Source organism: Cajanus cajan, chromosome 9, assembly GCF_000230855.2.
Source record: "Cajanus cajan strain Asha chromosome 9, NIPB_CcT2T_4, whole genome shotgun sequence".
In the NCBI taxonomy this organism is placed as follows: Eukaryota; Viridiplantae; Streptophyta; class Magnoliopsida; order Fabales; family Fabaceae; genus Cajanus; species Cajanus cajan.
This window is the reverse complement of record NC_138525.1, coordinates 56,742,145-56,766,472: the sequence shown is the minus strand read 5'-3', so window position 1 is coordinate 56,766,472 and position 24,328 is coordinate 56,742,145. Positions and strand designations below refer to the sequence as shown.

Below are 24,328 nucleotides of genomic sequence, written 5' to 3'. Positions count from 1 at the left end.
TAGAAATTCAAGGCTCAAAAGGTTGAGAATTAGGTGGTGAAGGTGGTTTCGGGAGGAGTTTCCCCAAATAGTCTTTCCTTCCTCCTCCCTTCTTTTTCTAGTTGATTTGGAGGTAAGGAAGGCAATAACTTGAATACTTGTTGAATTGTCTGAGTTGTATGTTGCTTGATTTCCACCAAAATTGCGGTTGAGTTGATGATTTTGAGATAGAACTCTTGTATTATGGGTTTTGGGGTTCTTGAACATGTTGGAGAGATTTTTGGTGAATTGTGGTCAATTCTTGGATGCATGTGGTTATTTTGGTTGGAAATGAACTATGTATGATGTATAGTGATAATATTTGGTATTGCATGTTGAGATTTTTTGCTTCTCATGTGGAATTGAGCCCAAATGTGAATCTATCAAGTGTAGAATTCATCATTGCATCAGATGTGATGTGGGCCAAAAACTCTACTCCACTAACGTTGAACAATGTAATGACCCGTCATAGTTACTACACCTCGTGAAATCACCAACTATTAGTGAAAACTACTACTTAAAGTTATACATTCATGATTACCTATACATGTACTATATACCATGCATATACATGTAAAAACATCTATACAAGTATAAACCGTATAAGTATAGTTATCTAGTAACAGTCAAATATATGACAAGTGTCGATCAAGCACTACTATAGAACAACCACAAGAAGGTAGTATAAAACATCCAAAAACACCATCATCTACCTAATGGTTTCCACTCTAGTCCTCTACAACCTATCCATGCTCTGCTTTCATACTAAGTATGATCATTACAATCCAAATTAAATGGAAACAAGTAAGGATAAACTATATTTTTTTATATAAAAAAAACAAGTATATGAATAAAAATATTTATACTACTCACCACGTGTAAACCTTCAAACCAACAACACAAGGTTCACATTATACAACAATCCATAAAACAACAACTACTTTGAAGGCTACACAGTAAGCAATCAAACCTCCATCGAGTAAATATCATACAATAAGATATTTAACCAATGTATATGAACCAAACAATCAACAACACATCATATGTATACACCTCAACTAATGCATCATCACACATTCACCTATGGAGATCTCCTAATACACTTGAGCACACTACAAGAATTTCGCGGATTAGCGAGGGAATTTAGCGAGGGATATAAATCCAAGCTATTTCCTCGCTAATTAGCGAGGGACTAGCGAGGAATACAGTTCCTCTCTAATCCCTCGCTAATTAGCTAAGTTATGGTCCATCTAAATTTGCAACTTCTTTTAATGGCTTAATAGTTAATGGATATAGATTTCATACTAAGGACTATGGACATAATAAAGCCACCATGAATAGTGGGGTATGCGTTCGGGGAAATATATATGGTGAGAATGATTTAGACTATTATGGAATTGTTGAGGATATATTAGAATTATCATATCTTGGACATCAAAGAGTAATTATCCTACGCTGCCACTGGTTTGACCCAAATGGTGTCACTATTGATGAAAGATATGGGTTGGTTGATATCAAACATAAATCAAAGCTTCAATCAGATGAGCCATTTGTTTTAGCTGAACAAGCACAACAAGTTTACTACACAAGATACCCACAAAGTGGGGGTAGATCTAGTGATGAATGGTGGGCAGCTTGCAAAGTTAGACCGAAACTTTTTATGGCTGAGACATTAAATGATGAATTTGGTGGATCAAATGAGCTAACTTATACTGATTATTACCAAGATGATGGATCCTTAAGAGCACACCAAAGTGTTATACACGATGAGACGATACCATTGTTTGATGGAATTGCTCCAATGGAAGAAGTAGGCAACAATGATATACATCATCCAATGGATAACTTGCATCATGATCACTTCATTGATGATATTGAAGATGATGAGATTGAAGATATTAACGAGTTCATAGATGATGAGGAATTATATGATTCAGAATCTAGTTATGATTAACAACTTGATTTTGAAAGGTGATGAATATATTATAAAAGGTTTTAGTTTCAACACATTACACATAATTACTCATTTTTTAGTGTTAAAATGAGAAATAGATAAAAGGGTTTCTAATTGGTACTAGTATTGCCTTATTTGATTACTTGTGGTTCTTTATGACTTTAATTTCCCATATAAATGATCACTTTTTGTTGTTTTAATTTTATGTAGGTAATCATTATGCCAACTACTAGAGGAAGAGGGCGTCGGGTTAATCAAGCCAATAATCGTCATCAGCTCACTCAAATTGCTTCGAATCCTCCACCACATGTTTCTCATCACTCACCTCGTACACTTTTAGAATAACATTTTAATTATTAACTCTATATTTATTTAAATGCAATGGATAAAATCTAACTTTTCTTTACTATGTTTGTCTAGGTGATGGATCTACTAGTTCATTAGCTAATGGTGGTGCTACATCAGCTAGTGGTGGACAATCATCTGATACCACCCCCTTGATTAATGGTGGTGAATCAAATACTATCCCAACATCTGATAATCAACAACCTACTATGGTGCCTTCAAGTGAAGATTCTAATGTAGAAGTTGATAGGAGGCAAATAATATCCGTGGAGGCAGTTTCTAAACCGTAAGTAAAATTGAATTTATGAATATGATTAATACTTTAAATTCATGTTATTGAACTATTTGTGGTTTGAATTGAATTATAGGAAGAGGTTTGCTCAACAATTTGTGACTCGTGATATCATTTCTGAGGTAATGTCAAGGATGCCTTATGCTGCAGATTGTTGGAAAAGTTATTGCCCTGAAATGAAAGAAATGTTATTTAATGATTTTAAGGTAAGTAATTAATCTAATAGTATTATATATTATATCATTATATCAACAACTATTTTTTTTTTACTTTAGTTGTATTATTGCAGGAAAAATATCGTTTTGCATCAGAATATGATCGTGTGATGGCGAGGGAAGTTTGGGAAAAAACATGCATGGATAGGTATTCTGATCAATTGTGTAAAGACAGGGATAAAGCAATAAAAGTAGCAAACTCAAGAAATTATGAGGATTTAAGGGCTCATAAGCCTAGAGGGATGAAAGCTGAAATATGGAATGGGTTGATCGATATTTGGAAGACACCAGAATGGCAAAAGAAATCTGTTGCTGGAAGACAAAACAGGGCTGCCCAGCCTGAAGCAATGGTGCACACAGGAGGGTCAAGAAGCTTCGGGCAACACAAAAAAGCTATGGTAATCAAATCATATTGAATTTTGTCAATAATTAATGAGTGATGTTTGCTTTATTCCTATTCTAATATTTGGAATTTGTTACAATTAAAATTGTGTTATTAATGATGTCTTAAAAATCTTTACCCATGGATTTTTTTTAAGTGCAGTTTTTTTTAATTCTTTAACAAGTTGTGGAAGTTGAAGGTTTTGAAAATTAATGAGTTTCTTTGGTAAATTTCATTACTTACAATTTGTACTGTAATTTTTTTACAGGAGGCACAAGAGAATCGTCCTGTTTCTTATCGTGAAGTGTATAACAAAGTTCACAAAAAAAATGATGGTGAATTTGTCTCAACTAGGGCAAAGAAATTTATTGTATGTTATTTTATATTTTAAGATTGATTATGTACTTTTTTAATCTCTTTCTATTTCACTTATTTTTTTTATTTATTATTTGTAGGAAACATATGAAGAATCAATGACACAAAAATATGGAGAAGACACTTCATCTCATCCTGTAATTGATTCTGATCTTTGGTTAAAAGCTGCAGGTGAAAACAAGAAGAAAAGAGTGCATGGCATGGGACATAGCTTGGATCTTGGAACTAGTAGCTCTACCCAAGCTTCATCTCCAGAGGTTGCAGGTTCCTCTGCAAATCTTACACCTATGACAGAAGAACGGGTCACTGCAGTTATAAATAATGCATTGGCTTCTTTTTTGCAAACACAAATACCAGAGATGATGAGGCAAATAATTCAAGCAGTTCAACCATCAACAACACCATCAACCAACCAACATAGGGAGGATCAAGGACGAGATGATGATTTTACTAGCTTAGGTTGATTAGTATTTAGGATGACTTGTTATTTGGCTTTTCTTTTTGTAAGACATTAATTAGTTTATGTTTCTTTAAGATATAGTATGCACAAGTTGGATTTTGTAAGACATTTAAAAATTTGGTTTTGTAAGAGATATTGTTATATGCAACTTTTATTTTAAATCATGTCGAATTAAAAAAAAATTATGTAGTTGATTTAGATTTATTTAAAATATCAAATTAAGTGACATATTTACAGGGATACATGAGAGAATAATGTAATTAGGAAAGCGAGATATTAGCGAGGGATTCGCGAGGAAACTCAAAAGATATGTTGTGAAGGTTTCGCGAGGGATTAGCGTGGTATTCGCGAGGGAACTCAATCCATATGCTTTGATGGATTTGCGTGGGATTAGCGAAGGATTTGCGAGGGACATATTTGCGAGGGTTTAGCGAGGGGTTCGCGAGGGAACTCAATCCATATGCTTTGATGGATTTGCGTGGGATTAGCGAAGGATTTGCGAGGGACATATTTGCGAGGGTTTCGCGAGGGATTTGCGAGGGACATATTTGCGAGGGTTTGACGGGGGATTCGCGAGGGAACTCAATCCATATACTTTGATGGATTTGCGAGGGTTTAGCGAGGGATTTGCGAGGGACATATTTGCGAAGGTTTAGCGAGGGATTTGCGAGGGACATATTTGCGAAGGGTTAGCGAGGGATTTGCGAGGACATATTTGCGAGGGTTTAGCGAGGGATTTGCGAGGACATATTAAATACAATTAGCGAGGGAATTTAGGTTCTACATTTGCGAGGCGACAGTGAAGAATTAGCGGCACAAATTTGCGACGGACTAGCGAAGCTAGTTGCGAGGGAAAAGCGAAGGAATGTAGCGAGGGAATTGCGAGGGATATACATCCGTCGCTAATTAGCGACTTGAATTTAGCGAGGGAATGATCTCTCGCAAATCCCTCGCTAATCCCTCGCCATTATGTTTAGCGAGGGATTTGCGAGGGATTTGCGAGGGATCTTTCCCTCTCTAATCCGCGAAATTCTTGTAGTGAGTCTAAGTGGCTTGACCCTATCGAATCAACTCTGATCACTTTCATGCCATACACACCCAATGGATCCGTAGCTAAAATGAGATACCAATCTTTTCTCTAATTTCTCAGGTGTCACCACTTATTCTAAAAAAGTCTGGTTCTACCGTTAGGACTAATATAGCTGGATATGGATGTACCACAACCTTAACATACATTACAAAGTCACATATCAAATTAGCTTACTAACTATTCACAAGAAACCACGTAACTTTTCTAGTAATTAGTTAAGGGTAGTAGACCTTGACTTCATACTTTACTCCACATTGACTAAGGATCTAGAGGGGACTCAACAAAATCCACTCCAAAAGCTTCACACCTACTCAAGGAGGGTTTTCAACGATAGGCCTCCCAGAGCGCCAAAATAAGATTCCCTATATAAGATCTTCAACTTTCAAACAACACTATATCCTATAGTCCTAAGTCAATCAACATGCTTTAATGCCTACAACTTCTTAGCATCAACACTCCTACATACATCATCTATATACATTATCCCAGGTTAATGCATATAGAGATCAAACCACACTAATTATAATTAACATATTGATGCTCAATAGTTCATCCACGATTAGCACACCAATGCCTAAACACTCAAACCATGCAATTTATAGCATATCAATCATACATAGCATATCAATGTTCGTCACCATTTCAACTACATAAGTATAGCATGCCAATACTTATTCAACACCTCAACCATGTACTATAACATATCAATCATACATAGCATATCAATGCTTATCAGCCTCATACATTATACAACTTATAATAGACTCGCATACTCTATTCATGTTCACCATATCATTCATAAGGAAACATACAATTCACAGCACAAGCCACACCTGGTGCAACTTACCATGCGCTCGACGCCAACAAGATAGAGAACTTTTTGCCCCATCCATGTCCAGCGCCACTCAACCTGTGCTTGATGTGGCCGAGGGGGAGAACCCCTAGGACCAAATGCACGACATGGAGAAATTCCATGCCCGGCCTCATGCTAACCCAAGATGATTCTCTCCTCATGCCTGATGTCACTCCTTTGGTGTCCGATGACAATTTATGTAGAGGATTTTCTATCATCTCATGTCTGACGCCAATCCAAGTAGAGAATATTCTCTAACCTCACGCTTGGAACAATTCAAACCACGTCCGATGTGACCGAGTCGAAGACTTCTCCCTAACCCACTCTTGACATCACCAATTTGGCGCCCAACGTGAATGACGCAGAGAGCTTCTAACACGAGTCACGCCTAATGCCATGAAAATGTGCCCAACACTACATCAAAATCTAGGCTTGTAGGTCATAAAAATTGCACTCTAAGACTTGAAAAACAACTAAACCAAACATGCAGTGCATCCAACCACCCATACCAACCATATAAAGCTCGAAACCAAGTTCAATTTCAACATGCAACATCATATATGATCAATCATAAAAATTCACCATTTTCCCATTCTCACACCAACACCTATTAGAATCAACAGACATTTAATCCAAATCCTTTCAGAGATATAACATTTAATAAAAACACTCAACAAACAACTCATCCAATTCATCAAAATGCTTTTAGCTTCCCTTATCTCGATTCTGAGCTATCATGAAGAAGGGGAAGATGGAAGAAACCGAGCTTCATAGTCGCACAATCCTTAGCTCCACTACTTTGGATCACAACCCACATAAGGTACTACAACTTCTAGAAACTGGGGGGAAGAGGAAGAAAAAGGATTCAATAAATTCACTCGCACACACATTAAAGAAACCTAAAGAAAGAAAGGAAGATAAAAGCTCTTTTGAGAAAACCACCCCTATCTTTCACTAAATACTTACGAGGCACAATGTTATTGGCATAGGATTGGTAGCATTGGATGTGATTTAAGGGTCGTTAGGCACGGATACCCTTAAATCTCTTTGACTTGGTGACACTAGGCCCTAATTGAGTGTCATTAAGTGTGTTCAAGACAAACGCTCTTTGCCTAAATGACATTGAGCATCAGTGTGGTGACACCAGACCCTAGTTTAGTGTCGCTAAGTGTGATCAAGACAAAAGTTCTCCACTTAGACGATGTTGGGCGCCAGTGTGGTGATGTCAGACATGATTTAGGCAAAGGCTCTTTGCTTGAATGAGGCTAGATGTGGATTCAGTCACGCTATATGTGATTGACATAAGGTTTTTCTATCGCATTCATGTCAGGCATGGGTGAGCCACAAACTCTTTACCTCAATGACGTTGGACGTTGGAAAAGTGGTGTCGAGTGTGAGTTGCTAAATGAAAAATGATTGATTATTTGATTAAGTGTTGAACATGTACGTGCTCAGTTGAATTACTCACATGTTGTATGCTATTGTATGATTTTAATTCATTAATTATTGATCTAGGATAATGGTTTTTGATATCTAAGTTGCTTAAAGATGTAAGTTGACAAGGGTTGAAAATGTATTAATGTTGTATGTTATGTAGTGTTAAAAGTAGTGATATTGAGAATACTTAAGGCATTGTTTTGAGTTGTGTTGACTGAATTAGGATTAGATGAAAGTGGTCTTGCTGTGTGGATATAGTGTTATGGTGTTCTAAGAGTCCAGTTGTTAAAAAACCCTTTATGAGAAGTTGACTATTGAAGTGGAGTGTCAAGTCTCCTCTAGTCCTTAGGTGATGCACTATAGGGGTCAGATTGAGTTATATTGATTATAAGCAACCAATTGTTGGCTTGTATGGGGATCAAGTTAAGTCATACGTGTATAAAGTGACCAAATTGAGTAAGATATAAGGTCGGGGTTATAATCCTTAACTACGCACTAGAATGAGTGTTGAGTCTCATCTAGGTCCTTAGTTGATACATTCTAGGAGTCAGGTTGATCTATATTGTTAATAAGTGATGAATTGTAGATTTGTATGGGGGTCAGGTCTAGTCATGCATGTATAAAGTGACCAAACCGAGTGGGATACAAGGCCAGGACCATAATCTCTAACTAAGTACTAGAAGGAGTGCAATATTTGAAGGAAAATCAATAGGTTAATTCTATAATAAGCTTAGATATGCATGCTAAGGTTGTGGTAGATTCACACCCAAGTTGTCCTAACCTTGATAAGAATTATGCACTTTCTTAGTTTAAGTGGCGAAACTCGAGAAACCATGTTGTGTTGTGGATTTTCATCCAAATTTGTTGTTAATCTAACAAACCCAAAAAGATCGCATTGTTAAGTTGGTTTGGTAGAGTCAAATCACTTAGACTGTTCACCCGTGTTGTAAGACATCTCTTAATTGAAATGTGTGACAATGCATTGTATTGTTGTGATGATAAGTTGTATGTTGTGTTGTACATATGCTAAGTGGTTGTGATGAGAAGTTGTAGTGTTGTGTTGTGAACTTTTGTTGATTAAGCTAAGTATTATGTTGTGTTGATTATTGAGTTGTTATAGTTGTGTATAATTAGTTTTATAATTTTATACTATGTTGTTTCTTTTGAATTAAAGCTTACCCTTGTAAGGTTCTTCATAGTTGGACTACGATAATTATACTTGTTATGGAAGTAGGACAAAAATAGGATAAAGGGCAATGTTGTTAGGATTTCAAATAGGCAAGCGCACCCAAGTCTCTGTAGTATGAATAAAAGGTTGTCGAACCTCAGGGACTTGTGAGATAACTTAGATTTCTATTATATTAATTAATGCTTATAAATTTAAAACTGGAATAGTTACACATATTCAAATTTGATAAAGATGATTTTCCAATTTCAAGAACCCACAGAGTAATTTGATTTAAAGAAAAACAGATATAAGAAACAGTCGGGATTTGATTTCATCAATCTCCCTCCTATGTATTCTTATTGATTCTTTCTAAAAATTCCATTACTCATTGTCATTAAGTTCACTAAATTCATTCAAACCCAATTCCTTGGCATAAGAAATTATAAGATATTTAACTCAATGAATGATTCCTCACTTCATTCAGTTAAACATCCCGCATTAAGAATTAGAACTTGATACAACTATTAATTTCAAGACCATTCCTGGCTCTCAAAACTAATAGGTGATTCGTTCCAAGTCTGGATTCAGAAACGTTTTCCAACCAAATCCGAAACCCGAGATCAGAGATAAGTGATCAGATTATCAAAGCATTAAGAACAGGACAAAATCACTAACATAGAGTAATGGATGATATATATATATATATATATATATATATATATATATATATATATATATATATATATGAATCAAAGAGAATACATAGGAGTTTGATGATTACATCTATCCCAACCCTAGAGATTAGCTCTCCATATTACAAGAAACCACCAAATTACAAGTTGAGAGATAGAAGAAGAAGATCCTTTGAAGATTCGCGTTCCCACGAGCTCCAGAGTACTCTGTTTTCTTTCTCCTCTCGTATATCCCCACACTTCTCTCTCTTTCTTTCCTTATATATGAAAACAGAGTAAGCAAGAGAGAGATGAATCCGCTCAGTGCCTTGAAACGGCTGAGCGGATTGGGAGTTCTTCACCATGAAGAAACCTCAATGGCTGAGCGCCTTAGATCCGCTGAGCGCTTTAGAGGCAGAGAGCACCCCTTATTCCTGGATGAAATCCGCTGAGCGGATGGGAATGGCTGAGCGGATTGGAGGCAGAGAGCATTCCTTCTCCTCCAGGGGCCAATCCGCTAGGCGCTTCAGAATGGCTGAGCGCCTTCAGTTTGGGAAGTTCTCTGACTTGAATCCGCTGAGCGCTTCAGAATGGCTGAGCCATTCTTCTCCAGGTTTCAAAACCTACAAAATAAGCACCAATTTGGATCAAAGGCTTCCTATTCTCTATACTAACATTAATCAAAAGCACCTCTTTGATTCTAAGCATATATAGATCAAAATAATATCAATATGTATACAAAATGTGCTAGATAAGTGTCTCAAGTGAGTATTAAATCAAACTAATTAGACACTTATCAAATGTGTTGAGAGTCATGTTAGAGGATGACAGAGTTGTTTTAGAGCTATCTTGGTGTAATTAGTTTTTAGTAGCAAGAATAGGTTGGAGGAGAATGTGTTGATAACCATGTTGGAAGATGACAAAGTTGTTTTGGAGCTATCCTAGTATAACTAGTCTTTGATAGTTACTTGATTGACAATCTTGTGTGTGTGCACATAGGTACTTGTGTAATAAATATTCAATACTTTAAAACTTACTTAAATAATCCCTCACACATTTGACAGAAAATATATATATATTTTTTTTGCATTTGATATCTAATTTTAAATTTTTCCTTTATGACCGTACATATGCAATATACTATGTAATTTTTAATAGTTATAAGTACTTTAAAATATGTACCATTTTCAATTAAAAAAAATAAAATTTATAGTGATTTTTTTTATTTGTTTACTTTTGATCATAGTTATAAATAAAAGTTTTGATCAAAAATAACATGTTATACCTTATATTTAGAGCTGTCAAAATAGATCACAACTTGTGAGTCAATCTAATCCACCACAGGTTCGAGTTGTGTTGGACTTAAAATTTTTGTAAATTTCAGTATTGTTGCAAATTCAATTTGACCCACTAAAAACCCGACTCACTCGAGTTAAACTTGTGGTGAACCGGACAGGTTCACGTGCTCACTCACACAAAAAAAAATATATATATAACTTACAACCCACTTATATATATAAAAAAAAAAAGTTAAGAACCCACAACCCACTCACATTTTTTTAAACTCGTAACTCACTTATTCATTCAACCAAATGTCACACTGAGGATTATTTATTGGGTTAGAGATTTATTTTTGTGGGAGAAAAAAAAAAGAAATTAGAAAAAAAAAGAAATTAGAAAAAAAAATAGATTATATGATTGGACATTAGAAATTATTTTCTAAAAATAGATTTGGTTAGATAGATATTTAAAAATAATTTAAAAAATAGATGTTTTTTTTTTAAAAAAATATGTTTGAATATTTAATTTCTTTTTTAATTTTTTTAAAATTAAATAAATTAATCTATTTAACTCACTAATCCATCATGGATTAATTAGATCTTACCGACTGATCTGTTTTCATAACACTACTTATATTCTAACCATAAAAAAATTCCTAACAAAGACTTAAAAAATATAAGGCTTTTTGTTTTTGTACAGAAATGTAAACTTTATCAAGTCAATTGCTAAGTGGACAAGTGTCATGCCTTATAGGCACTATTTTGTCCAATCATTTTATAACTTGATTCCATAACTATCATATGAAAATGAAATTATTCGGATGCTGAGGCCGACCCGTGCCTTGCAACACTGGAATATTATATATATAATTTTTTTTCTTCTATATATAATTTAAATATAATTATATTGACAAAATGTTGTTAAGACTATTTAAGAGTATTTTTAAACATTTGTTTTTAAAAAATGGGTTTAAAGATTTTCTTGATTTATCATTTTTTAAAATTTTTATTATTTATTTTTAGTTTTATATTAAAATTTCAATATTTTCATGTTTAGAGATCATAATTTTCATTAATCATAACTTTCAACAAAATATATATATATATATATATATATATTATTTTAGAATGAGTAAAATTAGTTTGGTTATAAATGATTTCTTTGAAATATTTATATATATTATTTGAGAATTATTTTTTTTACTGTGATAAACAAGTAAAAAAAGTAACATGATTTTTACTTTAGTAAAAAAGAAATTAAGTTGAGAATGTTAAATTTTTACCTTTGTATGATAACACATTCACAAGAAATTTATGTACAAAATATTATTAGAAAATAAAGAATGAAATAAAATATGAGAAACTAAGAAAATGTTTGATACACAATTTTTTATATCGGTAAATTATGATTTTTAATAATGATTAAAATTTGTTTTTATTGGCTGTAAATAATTTTGGTAAAATTTATAAATGTTAAAAAAATTAAAGATTTTTATCATATTAAATTAATAAATAAAAATTAATGTGATATTTTTATCATAATATTTATAAAAAAAACTTATAGATGTTTGATTCTTACGTTCTCATAGGAACGACTTTGTGAAAAATTTTGTAAAAAATATTATTATAAAAATTACATTTTAAAAATGTTATTGTTTTAATAACAAAATTAAATATGAAAGATTAACATCATTAACTTTAGATTTCTAGAAAAATAAAAAAATAAATTTGTGTACCAATCACCTAAATCCTAAATCTCCTAACGTTTTTATACAATTAATTTAATATATATAAAAATATTAAACATAAAAAAATTACATAATCATAAAAAATATATTATAATGATGAATGATTAATTTTTAATTCATAAACGATGATGATGAATTGATGATGTATAACTATATATTTTTTTTACTTTTATTTATGGAAGTAATTTGTATTATTTATTATTCATTAAAAGAATCAAGACTAAAAATATTATTTTTTAATTTATAAATAATATTATTTATTTAAAAGTCATTACTTGTTTATAAACAATTTACTCTGGTATGTCATTATATTTTAACGAGAGTTACTAATAAATATTATTACTTATTATACAACACAAACAATTTTTATTAGAGATGTTCTAATTTACTTTAACGTCCTTAAACTAATTAAATTATGTATCTTAATATAAAAAGGATAATATAATACTTAATTTTTTAAAAAATAATGTAATTTACTCTTAATAAAATAATAAATTAAAAAATGCTAAATAATTAAGCATGCGTGATTGATTGCATTACGCATATTAGCATAACAAACATGTTGGTTCGTAGATAGCTATGATTAAACATATCTTAACTTGAGTTTTTTAAAAAGAAAAAACTCCACACCTTATCTTCATCCCTCCATCCAAGCCTTGCCTTCTTGTAATTGTCTATCAACTATCAACTCATTAACCATTTGATATATTATGACAAAGGACTTTTTTTTTTTTTGGAAGATAAAATATGTTTTTAAATCTTATTAATATTTAATTTTTTTTCCTTCATTTTTTCTCTTCATAAATTTTGTACTTATCTATCCATGTTAAAGACTTTTTTATTTTATTCTTTTTTAGAAGTCCAAGGATGTATTGATTTTAATTTTAATTATTAAAATGATAAATAAGAGATGATAGTATAATAATTATCAAATACGGTGAAAATATTTAAATTAAATATTATTATTTATTTTATATTTAATAGTGTGCAGATGGATAAAAAAACTTTATTTTTTTAAATTGAAAGTTAGAAAAATTCATTAAAAATGTAATGTAAAATATGTGATGAATAGATGGTATGAGAGCTGAGTGTTTACTCTTCAGTTTATGCCACAAATGGTCTTTTGATTACTTTAACGATAAGATATGGATTTTGGTTTAGTTTGACGCGACTGATGTGACTCTCTAATCTCAACGTGAAAATGCCCTTTAAATGGTCGGAAAAGTTGTCATAAAAGGAAAGAAAATGAGCACAACTTCTTTGGGGACCATTATTATAGGTTTAAAAGTATTGGAGATCTACGTGTAAATTAGACACAATTTTCTGAATATTACTAACCTAACTTTTATAAAACATTATATAAGTTGTAATTTTATTTTTTTAAATATATTTTAAATTGTAACTTTTTTCCCCTTCAAAAAGATAAAGAGAGTTTTTAAAAATATATTTAAGGCACAATTTATCGAAACATCTCTTTTAAATAAATAAATAAGTGTAGTTCAATATTTTCGACAAAGAACATGTTCCAACTTCTGTTGTTGAAAATTATTTAACATTTGCATAAGCAATTAGAACTTAGAAGGTTGCCTTTACTCGCTGAGTTCCATTCTCATCTAGTAGGTTTTGGATATGCATGTGAAATAGTGTGTTTTAAAGGATAAGTTGTAATTATATATAATAATCAATTAAAACAGTGACCAAATAGTAATATTTATTTAGATTATGATAATAATATTTAATTTTTCTAAAATAAGCAAACACATAAAGTAAAAAATTATCCACCGTTAAACACTTAAATGTCCTTTGTCACACTTCCTTATCATTTTCTTTTTCCCTTCGTATTGTTTTGATAAGTACTTGGCCCCCACCACTTGCCCATGCAAATTCCTTTCGTAATTATATGATGGATAATTACTTATTTACTTATTTTATTAATATTGTCGGTATATGATTAATTAATTTAAAATTAATACATACAACTTACTGTAAATAAAATAATACAAAATTCATGACCCGTTGCATTAATTAACTGTTGTACTTCCTAAACAAATCCATTTTATTAATTGCAATAATAAGATGAATCATTGATGTGTCTTCCTTTGGATCATGCATGTAACCATGATTTATCTCAATGTAAAATCACACTACAATTTATCTTTTAAAATTATGCATACGAGGAGGCAATTCTTATAACTATATTTATTTTGTGTGATTGGACTGTTTGTGATGAACTGAGAAATTTAGTGGGACACTCTAGTAATGAAAAATTGAGATAATTTATATAAAATTTTAAATTGTTTAATTGTCTTCGTTATAGAAGAAAAAGAAAATAATATCTACACAATTGTTTGTTTTCCCTGTAAATGTTGGATCTGAGCCTTCATGTCATCTGGAATATTACCAAAATAACCTTGTGCAATTGTCTTAACCACCCTAGTAGAGTTCATATGATCTGGGCCTCATAAAACCCATTCTCCAAGCCCAACATAAGCCTTCATATGCAAGCCCAAATCTTTGCTACATAAACAGTAGTTGTTTCTCATCAGACCCATAACTCTTCTTCCCACACATGGACACTTTATGAACTATGGATTTTTTCAGTATCCACGACTCCATTTTTGTTATTGCTTAGCATTCAGCGTTTATTTTTTGTAACTCAGGTATTTCCAATAAAAAATTAGAGACTAATTTCTTAAGTTATTTAGATTATTTTTTACATCTTTTAATAAATGTTCTTTGGTATACGCAAATTCAAAAGTTAAACTCCTTAACTTATATTTAAACGACATTATGTTTTTATATCGATCAATTTATTTTGAAAAGATATATAAAAAAAAAAATTAGAGGAAAAAACTTATCATCGACAGTAACCATGTCCATCTTACTTCTAATTAGTCAAAAACTCATTATAATGCTCTAAACAATAATAATTTTAAAAGAAAAAACAAACTTATTATCTTATTTTTATAATTATATTATTAAACATTGACTTTGTCAATGATTAATCTCATAACCTGACTCTCTTTGATAGAATTTCTCCTTCTAATCACGATTCTTTTATTTTAAAAGATTTAAATAAGAAACTTTATTTAAAGATATACTACTATAATTCTATATATATATATATATATATAATTAGATTAAATGATACTACTATGCATTCAAACTTAAGGCAAGCAATTATGAAGAGAATGAGGTTGGCCAATGTGGCAATTCCATACATTATGATTATAGATAGATATGCATGAAGCTTAACCAGGATTTGATTAATTTGAATGCATAAAACATAAGGACTTGTTTGTAAGAAGCAGAAGCCACAAACACATTAACAGTTCATATTCGATGAATAAATATTTGTTGATCTGATATATGAAAATGGTTTCATGGAGGTAATTAACAACATTAGCACATAATTAAGCAAGTGGTATTATACATTATTAATTATGAAGAAAATCAAATTGGACGAGAAGCCTTACAGACTTGTAAAGTTCACCCTTGCGATTACGCAAACGAACTGCACGAATTCCTGGCCTTAGCTGAGAGACAGGTAAACATGTTTGTCCACCAAAATCATGATTCCCGGAATAGTCACGCTCCACAACTTTTATGTATAAAAGGGCCAATTCTGGAACAGTCAATGGAAAGATGAAGGCCTCGTTCCATACTGGTATCCAATCATCTTCAATTGTTCTAGTGTGTTTGCTACCCTTATCAGCTGGAACACCATGAATACTAACCTGCACGTATATCATCATCATGCAAAATAACATCATACTTTTTTTTTTGGTTGTCTTTTAGTGAAAAGGTAGAATTATTTCGTGGTGTCTTCCTTTTAATATACAACTTAAATAACATAATGTAGGCCAGACAAAAGCAATACTGAAGTGATTAAAATTATAGTATTTATGTTATATATCACAGTAAAAACCCTATTAAAATTCTAGCTTTTCACTGAAGAACCAAAAAAAATGACGACTATCAAAAAAGCTAGTAGAAAACTAGCTTTTCATTAGTAAAAATACTGACAGGTGTTTTAAATTGTTAACCATACCAGTAAATAGTTTTAAAACAATACCAATTTGAAACATAACTTTTCAAAGGGATCCAATTCGGTCTATAAGTCACTATTTCAATTAGTTTCATATTTGACTAAATATCTTAAGTACACATTTGCATGACTAAATATAATTGAAGTTTTATAGATTCAAAAATAATCGTTTAAGTTATTTTAATATTATTTTAAAATTTAAATTAGAGTCTAATTTACTCAATTCTTGAAATTATTTTATAGTGGAGAATCATATTTTATTTATTTATATATATATATATATATATATATATATATATATATTATTTTATCCATATTATTAGTCGAAATATGAGTTCCAACTAAAATAATATTTTGTAAATGAAGATACAAAAGAATGCTATCTTAAAGTAGAAAAAGTTTATATCTTAAACATTGATGGGTCTCATGCTACAATTATTTTGCTATCTCAAACAACACTAGAACGAAAATTGGAACCTTAGTTGTTTAGGTTGAAGGAGAGCAACTCAGAAGAGTAGGGATCAACTATATATTTTGCAAAAGTTATAATCTAAACTCAGTAATGTTTGCTTGTAAGTTTTATTCGTGGGTTTAGATGGTAGCTCATGTGATAGAAATAGTGTGCAACTGAGAGCTTTCTACACCAGGCTAAGAATTTGGGGCTCCATCACATCATCATAATGTAATGATGATATCATTTTTAAAGTAAGGCAAGGGAGGAAGGATACGAAAATGTCATGAAAAAATAACATTATTAAACCAATAAATTATTGATTTGAGTAGAATCAAGTTAAAACTTCTTAATTAAGATATTATATTTGAATTTTGTAGACAGGAAAAATGTGATTAAAAAGAAATATTTCTTTAAATATGGTCCATCTAAATTCACATTAAAGCTTAATCATTAACAAAATTAATAAATATTTTGTATTACCTGTACTTGGAAGTCAGGAGGAGAATAAAAATCGAAATGTGTATGGCGGAAATCAAAACGCCAACCATCACCCATGTATACCAAAACCTGTTTTGTCATCATATTTAAATTAGATGAGGCTCAATTGTTTTATGTGTGTGTATATATATATATTATAAAATTATTTTTAAAAAAAAATAAATATGAATAGATTTGCACCTGAAGAGTTTTCTGGATTGTTCGACTTGCTCTTGGATCAAAAACCTCATTGTTGGGACCAACATTCAACAATATGTCTGGTTTCTTAACGTAACCACAACCACCATTGGCTCTGAACATTCCTTCCATCACACTAAGAAAGTGCCCTCTTCCCTTTAAGGAAAACAAATTGCAAGTGAACACAAAACTCTATGATTCCTATTCACAATTCTAAATAATGCATTGCAAGAAATAATATATGAATCTGCATAGATACAACTAAACTTAAAAATAATTTTAAAAATATTTCTTTATTAAAAAATATCTTTTATTTTTAGTGAAAAAATTCTCGAAAACTCTTTTACCTTATATTTAAACAGACTCAATAACAATATAGACAAGATTTTCATGCGGATTTGGCATGTTATTATGGGATATTAAAATGTTGAGTTAGTAAGTTTCATTCTTATGCTTCACCTCATACTACATAAGTACATAGGGAACAAATAAATAACACGATTCACTAGTTTGGAGGTGACTCATGCAGGTTCTTTTCATAAACATTCTTTAAAGCACATATTTTGCATGTTTGAAGACTAACCTGCATATTAAATGCTACCATTTGAGCTCCGTGCATCCATCCAATCATGGGATCGTAATTAGACGAGTTCAGTCGTGTACCCTTTGGGTATATTCTAAGCAAATTTCTTTGGGTGAATCTATATACGATGGAACAAAATATATCAACCATTGTAACGTGTGAATGGATAGAAAATATAAATTGAGTAATTTATTTATTTGAAAATTTTTAAATATTTTGAAGTGAAATGTTTGGATGAACAATTTATAAAGAATTTGAAATTCAAACATTTGTAAAAAGAAATTAAGTAATAGAATTTTAAATTCTCTAGAAAAAAGTAAGAATTTGAAATTTTTCATTTTTTTTTTCTTATTTCGCTTATATATTTTATCATATATCTTATCTTTTCATGTTTTTAATTATTGAATATTTAAAAGTATTTTTAAAATTATTAAATATTATATAATATTAATTTTTAAAATGGTTAAATATTTAAAATTTTGTTAATATTTATTTTTATGAAATTTAATTTAAAAATCTCAATATATAAATATATTTTTAAAATTAATTTTATCATAGTAAAATCAAATTATCATATCCAAACTAACAATTTAAAATTTTAAAAATTTGAATTAACTTATCCAAACAAAATATTTTAAGAATGATAGCAATTAAAATCAAAACAATTTAAATATCAAAAATTTTAAATTCCATAAATTTCTAAAATTTCTCATTCAAATACACCTAGGGTTTATTTGTTTAAACATTTTCTCTTATAAAACACTTCTTTTTTAATAAAATAAACACTTTTTTTTTCTTTCTTTTTTATGTGTTTATCTATTTTTTTTCTTCTAAAATAAGCAGTTTTCTATTTTACTTTTTTATAAAATAAAAAAAATAACTTCTATTTATTTTTTTAAAATTTTTTTTTTCAAAAACACTTGTTTATAAACACTTCTTTTAAGTTTAAACAAACAGACTCTTAGTCTCTTAAAATTAATTTCTCTATTAATTAAAGACTTAATTGTATTTTTTTGTCACACATATTTTACAATTTCGTCACCCAACTTTTAAAATTTTACATATTTTATCACCTTATTCAATTATTGTATGATGTCACTAGTTAACTATTAAAATAAAATGTTGACATGACATATTAATTGTTTGCGTAAATTATTAATGTAACATATAAACGATAACATAACATTATGTGTCACATTTGCAATCAACGTGACATGTCAATAATAATATTATATTAAATAATTAACTAATGAAATGACAATATGTGCAACTGTGAAATTTTTTTTGAAATCATGAAATATAAGTTGACAAAAATTACAATAAGCTATAAATTAAATCATCATATCATTAGTCTTTTAAAGATTTTGCTATTAAACTAACCCTTCTCACCTGACAATTTGAGTTCCATAATTTTTGGCGATATCTTCAAGCTCTTGCTCACTCAAGCTAAGACGCCTAACTTGTTCATGATCAATCAACCAGTGTTTTAACTTACCTTTTGGCTTCCCAGCACGAATGGAAATCAAATTCCTGTATTCAAGAGTATCATCATCTGAATCTTGATCATCTGAATCATCCTGATGAGGACAAAATGGCAACAGAGGGAAGCTGATTACAAAGCTTACAATAAGCACATGTTTGATTCAAGTTTTTTTTTTTTTTTTTTTAAATATATATAATCACTTAATAGATGCAAATAATTAATTTTTTCTCCACAAAAAATTAAACTGCACTAAGTTGACCAAGAGGATTTAACTCAGTTAGCTGAATAGTGTGCGCGTTAGGGATAAAATAAAATAAAGTGCACTACTTTAACGTAACCAAAATTATGTTCAAATTATTTTCACCTTGTTATTGTCCTCAAGCCTTTGTGCTTCTTCCTCTGGCGTCATTTCACGAGACTCTGGCGGTTTAGTTGAAATCAAAATTTTTCCCTTCAATTCTTCTGGAGAAGGGAATTCGCTCATTAGCTGTGAATATTCAGGGCGAAATAGCATGTCTCCAAATATGTCATCGAGCATCTGCATGTATTCAAATTTATTTATTTATTTAATTTCCACTAAGAAATTGTATTAGATTTCAAACCATGATAGTGATCTTAAGTCTAAACTATGTTATACGAACCTTGGCCACTTTGTCTTGTAGAGATCTTGTTATATGGTCTTCAAAAGTTATAATAACAGGATACGGAGAGGCAACAAATGCGTAGTCCTTAATGGCATTCAGACAAGCTTTGAGTTTCACTGAGGAAGTCAGAGTCCTACAGTTCTAAAGAAAGTCAATTAGTTTCCGATATGCCTACGTTGAAAGTTGCAATGCACGTGAAACCAAGTCTAGATACATATACTGGTAAGACCAAAGCATTTGGTTTAGTTAATCTAATTAAAGTGAGAAATTTGATTATTAGTATATTGGATTCGTTTCATCGTCTTACTAGGGTAGGTAACCCATCTAATCAAGCTTTATTCATTTGGTCAAGTCATCACCTTTCTAGGTTGGTTCATCTGGTTACAACATTTCATTAGGTTCCATCATTTGATCAAGTTACTCAGTTTAACTAGGTTATATCATTTGATCAGGTTGTACTGTTTCACCTTAGATCCTTTGATTAGGCTGTATCATCTTACTAGCTTGGTTTGTTTAACCAAATTGCGTAATCTGATTAGGTTATTATTATGTCCAATAAATAAACCTCCCATTGTTTTCAACACGCTTGACTTCAAATTGGCTAAATAAGTCTTTTTCCTTCTATCTTGTTTGTAACAACATCAATGCTAAAATTTCCTCCTGGTGTTGATTTATTCACAATAACAGCTATGGTATCTTTACTCTTTAGTAAAGAACTAAGGAGTAGGAAAATCTTGAACTCATCATTAATCTTTATTTCTACATCTGTTCGTTCATAAGACCTAAAGGTATTCAAGTGCTTGGTTATGTTTTGATTGTTTAAACTCCACTTAATCAATTTATTATTTGAAAACTCTCTTAGTAAAATAATCTAAAAATATACTTAAATCATTAATTTTCGTTTCCACATTTTTATCTATAGAGTAAAGAGTTCCTTACAACCTGGAATATGAAGAATCCTTTTTTATTTATTTATTTATTTTATCTCCACAGCTTTTTAATCTTTCATCGGGTATCTTCACGTGAGATCTAAATAGTTTTTTTGAGAATGATAACTATTAGATTTGAATATCTAACACTGCATAAATTGTCTTCCATCAACTTACATGTTACTTTGTTATACTAAAAAATTAAAGGATCTCTCCACCTAATATGCTACTGAAAATTATATAAATCCATACCCTCCATGATGAACTAGCACATCATCGCCTCTGGAATTTGGCCATAAATCTAGCTCAATTACTCTAACTCCTTTCTTCAATGCCTTTATTATCGCGGAAGTACTGCTAGCACTGCTAACTTGATTTCCAGTTAAGTAGGAGTTGTGGCCTGTGTATAAGAAATAATGAGCCAAGGGATAAGTCATGTCATGGTGCACCTGGACATCCAAAACACACCAAAGTATGAGAAAACTTCGTAAGATATATAATTAGAAGACTAATTCACTTTTCTAGTAATTATAATAAGTATTAAACTTACATGCAGTAACTTACATATTGTTTTCTAATCAGAATGAAGCTTTATATCAGTAATACACATTGACTTTTAATGGAATAGTTTATTATGCATATTATTGAAGTTGAATATTAATTCTAATTAGAGAATAATACCAACAATACGAATGATAATAAGTTTTGCTCTTATAATAAACTCTTCAAACTATTCAGCTTTTTCTAGTAATGTACCAAATTTACCTCATCAAGGGGACCATTAATGTCACTTAAGAGATAACGGAAGAAGGCATCAACATGAAGGCCTTTCCTCTGAAATATGTTGAGATGCTTGAGATTGTCAAAAATGGTTTGAGCATGTTTCTTGGTGGCATCACCTTCTTCTTCTTCTCCTTGAAATTCAACCAAGAAATCGCACAGGTCATGCATGCTCATGACGCCATTCTCTGAATACTTACCAAAAATAGTGTTGATTTCCTCAGGAGGTTCAGCCACGTTGAGCCTAAACATTCTCCTGAAACAAAAACACACTTTGAAGTGCTGTTTAGACATTTTATTGAGAAAGGGGTCCCTAGTTGTGGTTGCCATTATTGTGTTGGATAATGTCAATTAAGAGGGAGACACATAAAAAAGAAAGGTGTCAGCCTTTGGAAACGACCAGGAATTGCTTGGAGTCTAAGTGAGAATTTATACTCATTCAATGTTCATAAGGAAGAAGTACAAAACACTGAAAGTAGATTGTTTAGTTTTTGTTAACTTTTTCTCTGTAACGAAGAAAGAGATTGCTTTATTTTATGCTTTGTGATTTCTTTTATGATACATTTCAGTGATGAATATCTCCAGGTAATTGATCTTATCAAGAACATTGAATAATCAAACTAAACGTTAGGAATATTCAATGAGATGTGTGGGTAAAGCTACGTATACGTAGAAAGAACGACAAGATCATTGAGGAAGAAATACTTCAATTTTGTTTAAGGCCTTATAGCTAGATGCAGTTTCTATTGCTTTAATACAGTGAGAACATTATACATGTTAATTGAAATACTATTGCTTAATTAAATGACCATACTACAGGTGAAACTATTCCTCTACATAATCCGTTAAGCTCAAAAACAAAATTTCCTTCAAAAAATATATCTGGATTTTCACCATAGAAGATGAAGGTGACAAAACAATGAAAATAAGTTGCATAATACAAACGTTTCGCAGCAGGTTATCAATAATAGATTGGATTCAATAGGAGGTACAAATGCTCTGTTAGATTTAACAGTTCACCTTAGGGCTTGCAAGTAGTTTGTTTTGCGTGTCTTAATTTAATGGATTAAACAGGTAACCATGTTGCTTGAATAAGGTTTATCTGTCATCGTGAAATAAAGAACAAGGTGAGATGGAAGCCCTCTTTTCCATTATTTATACCGAAAGGCGCTTTGAAGATTAGCATATTGTTTGTTGCTTGGGTGGAAAAGCCAAGATTCATCACTAACATTATTTATAATTATAATTTTCTTTAGAAAATAAGAAATAAAATAAAACAAAGTACGTATTTTAATAATTAAAATGTGTTCGATTGCATATCTACTTAGCCTTCAACGTGGATCCATCTTGAAGCTACTCAATAGTTTTCCCGTCCATATAGGTTTAAACAAAGCTCTAAACATGCTGAAAATGAATTGATAAGCGCTTACTCGTACGCATATTAATTTCCTTCCATGAAAGGGTGAAGTATGCTTTCATATATCAGACATGTTATATGTAAGGCATAAAGAAAAATAGAAAACTCGAAATTCTTTGGTCAAGTCATACCAAATTTATTGACAATCATCTCCAAATAAATTTTTGTTAGGATATAAATAAGGTCTTACATTAATAAAATAAAAAAATAATAATAATAGTTTATAAAATATACACATATTCTAGTGATTGAAAATTTTTTCGAGTGATAATTAAAAATAAAATCGTGAGAGTTTAGATCTAAAGTGAACAATATCTCATCATTATAAAATTGTGTGTAAATAAACTGATAAAAATAACAAAACATAACTCTCTCAATGAGAGATTTGGTCCCAAGAAAAATAATAATTTATAAAACATACACATACTCTAGTGATTGAGAGACTTTTTATTTGATAGCCAAAAACAAAATCGTGAAGATCAATGATTGAGAGACCTTTTATTTGAGAAAAATAATAATTTATAAAACATACACATACTCTAGTGATTGAGAGATTATTTGATAGCCAAAATAAAAAGCGTGAGGGCTAGTGATTGAGAGACATTTTATTTGATAGTCAAAAGTAAAATCGTGAGAGCTACTCCAATAGTTAAGAGGCCTTTTATTTGACAATCAAAAACAAAATCATGAGAATTTTAAGCCCAAAACAGGAAATATCTCACCATTGTAAAATAACCAGACATAACTCTCCTTTTAATATAAATATATTCTCTCAAACAAATTGACAAAATAATCCTAACAGTAGTGTCATAGCCACAAGCTGAATTCGGTAACACCTAGTAACACCCAATAAGTTCGCTAAATGAGAGGTTTGATCTCTTTTTTAAAGGGAGGATTGTTAAGATACAAATAAGGTCTCACATTGTTAAAACAAAAGAAGAAATAACAGTTTATAAAACATACACATATTCCAATGGTTGAGAGACTTTTTGGATAATAACTAAAAGCAAAATCATCATAACTTAAA

The 24,328-nt window shown here is 30.8% G+C and overlaps 2 protein-coding genes across 2 annotated transcripts; one reads left to right on the top strand and one right to left on the bottom strand.

The window, feature by feature from the left end:
• Positions 1–2,387: 2,387 nt before the first annotated feature.
• Positions 2,388–4,176, top strand: LOC109806313 (uncharacterized). Its single transcript, XM_083063628.1, has 5 exons — positions 2,388–2,603; positions 2,686–2,815; positions 2,899–3,222; positions 3,475–3,576; positions 3,662–4,176. Exons 1-5 carry the CDS (start codon positions 2,527–2,529, stop codon positions 4,043–4,045), a joined length of 1,017 nt encoding a protein of 338 aa, XP_082919754.1. The 5' UTR covers positions 2,388–2,526; the 3' UTR covers positions 4,046–4,176.
• An 11,353-nt stretch (positions 4,177–15,529) lies between these two features.
• Positions 15,530–23,498, bottom strand: LOC109811219 (phosphoinositide phospholipase C 2). The gene is made up of 9 exons (XM_020374894.3): positions 21,870–23,498; positions 21,357–21,553; positions 20,173–20,308; positions 19,896–20,069; positions 19,438–19,625; positions 18,049–18,166; positions 17,469–17,621; positions 17,271–17,357; positions 15,530–16,025 (listed from the first exon to the last, which is right to left on the bottom strand). Exons 1-9 carry the CDS (start codon positions 22,212–22,214, stop codon positions 15,726–15,728), a joined length of 1,698 nt encoding a protein of 565 aa, XP_020230483.1. The 5' UTR covers positions 22,215–23,498; the 3' UTR covers positions 15,530–15,725.
• Between the last annotated feature and the right edge of the window lie 830 nt (positions 23,499–24,328).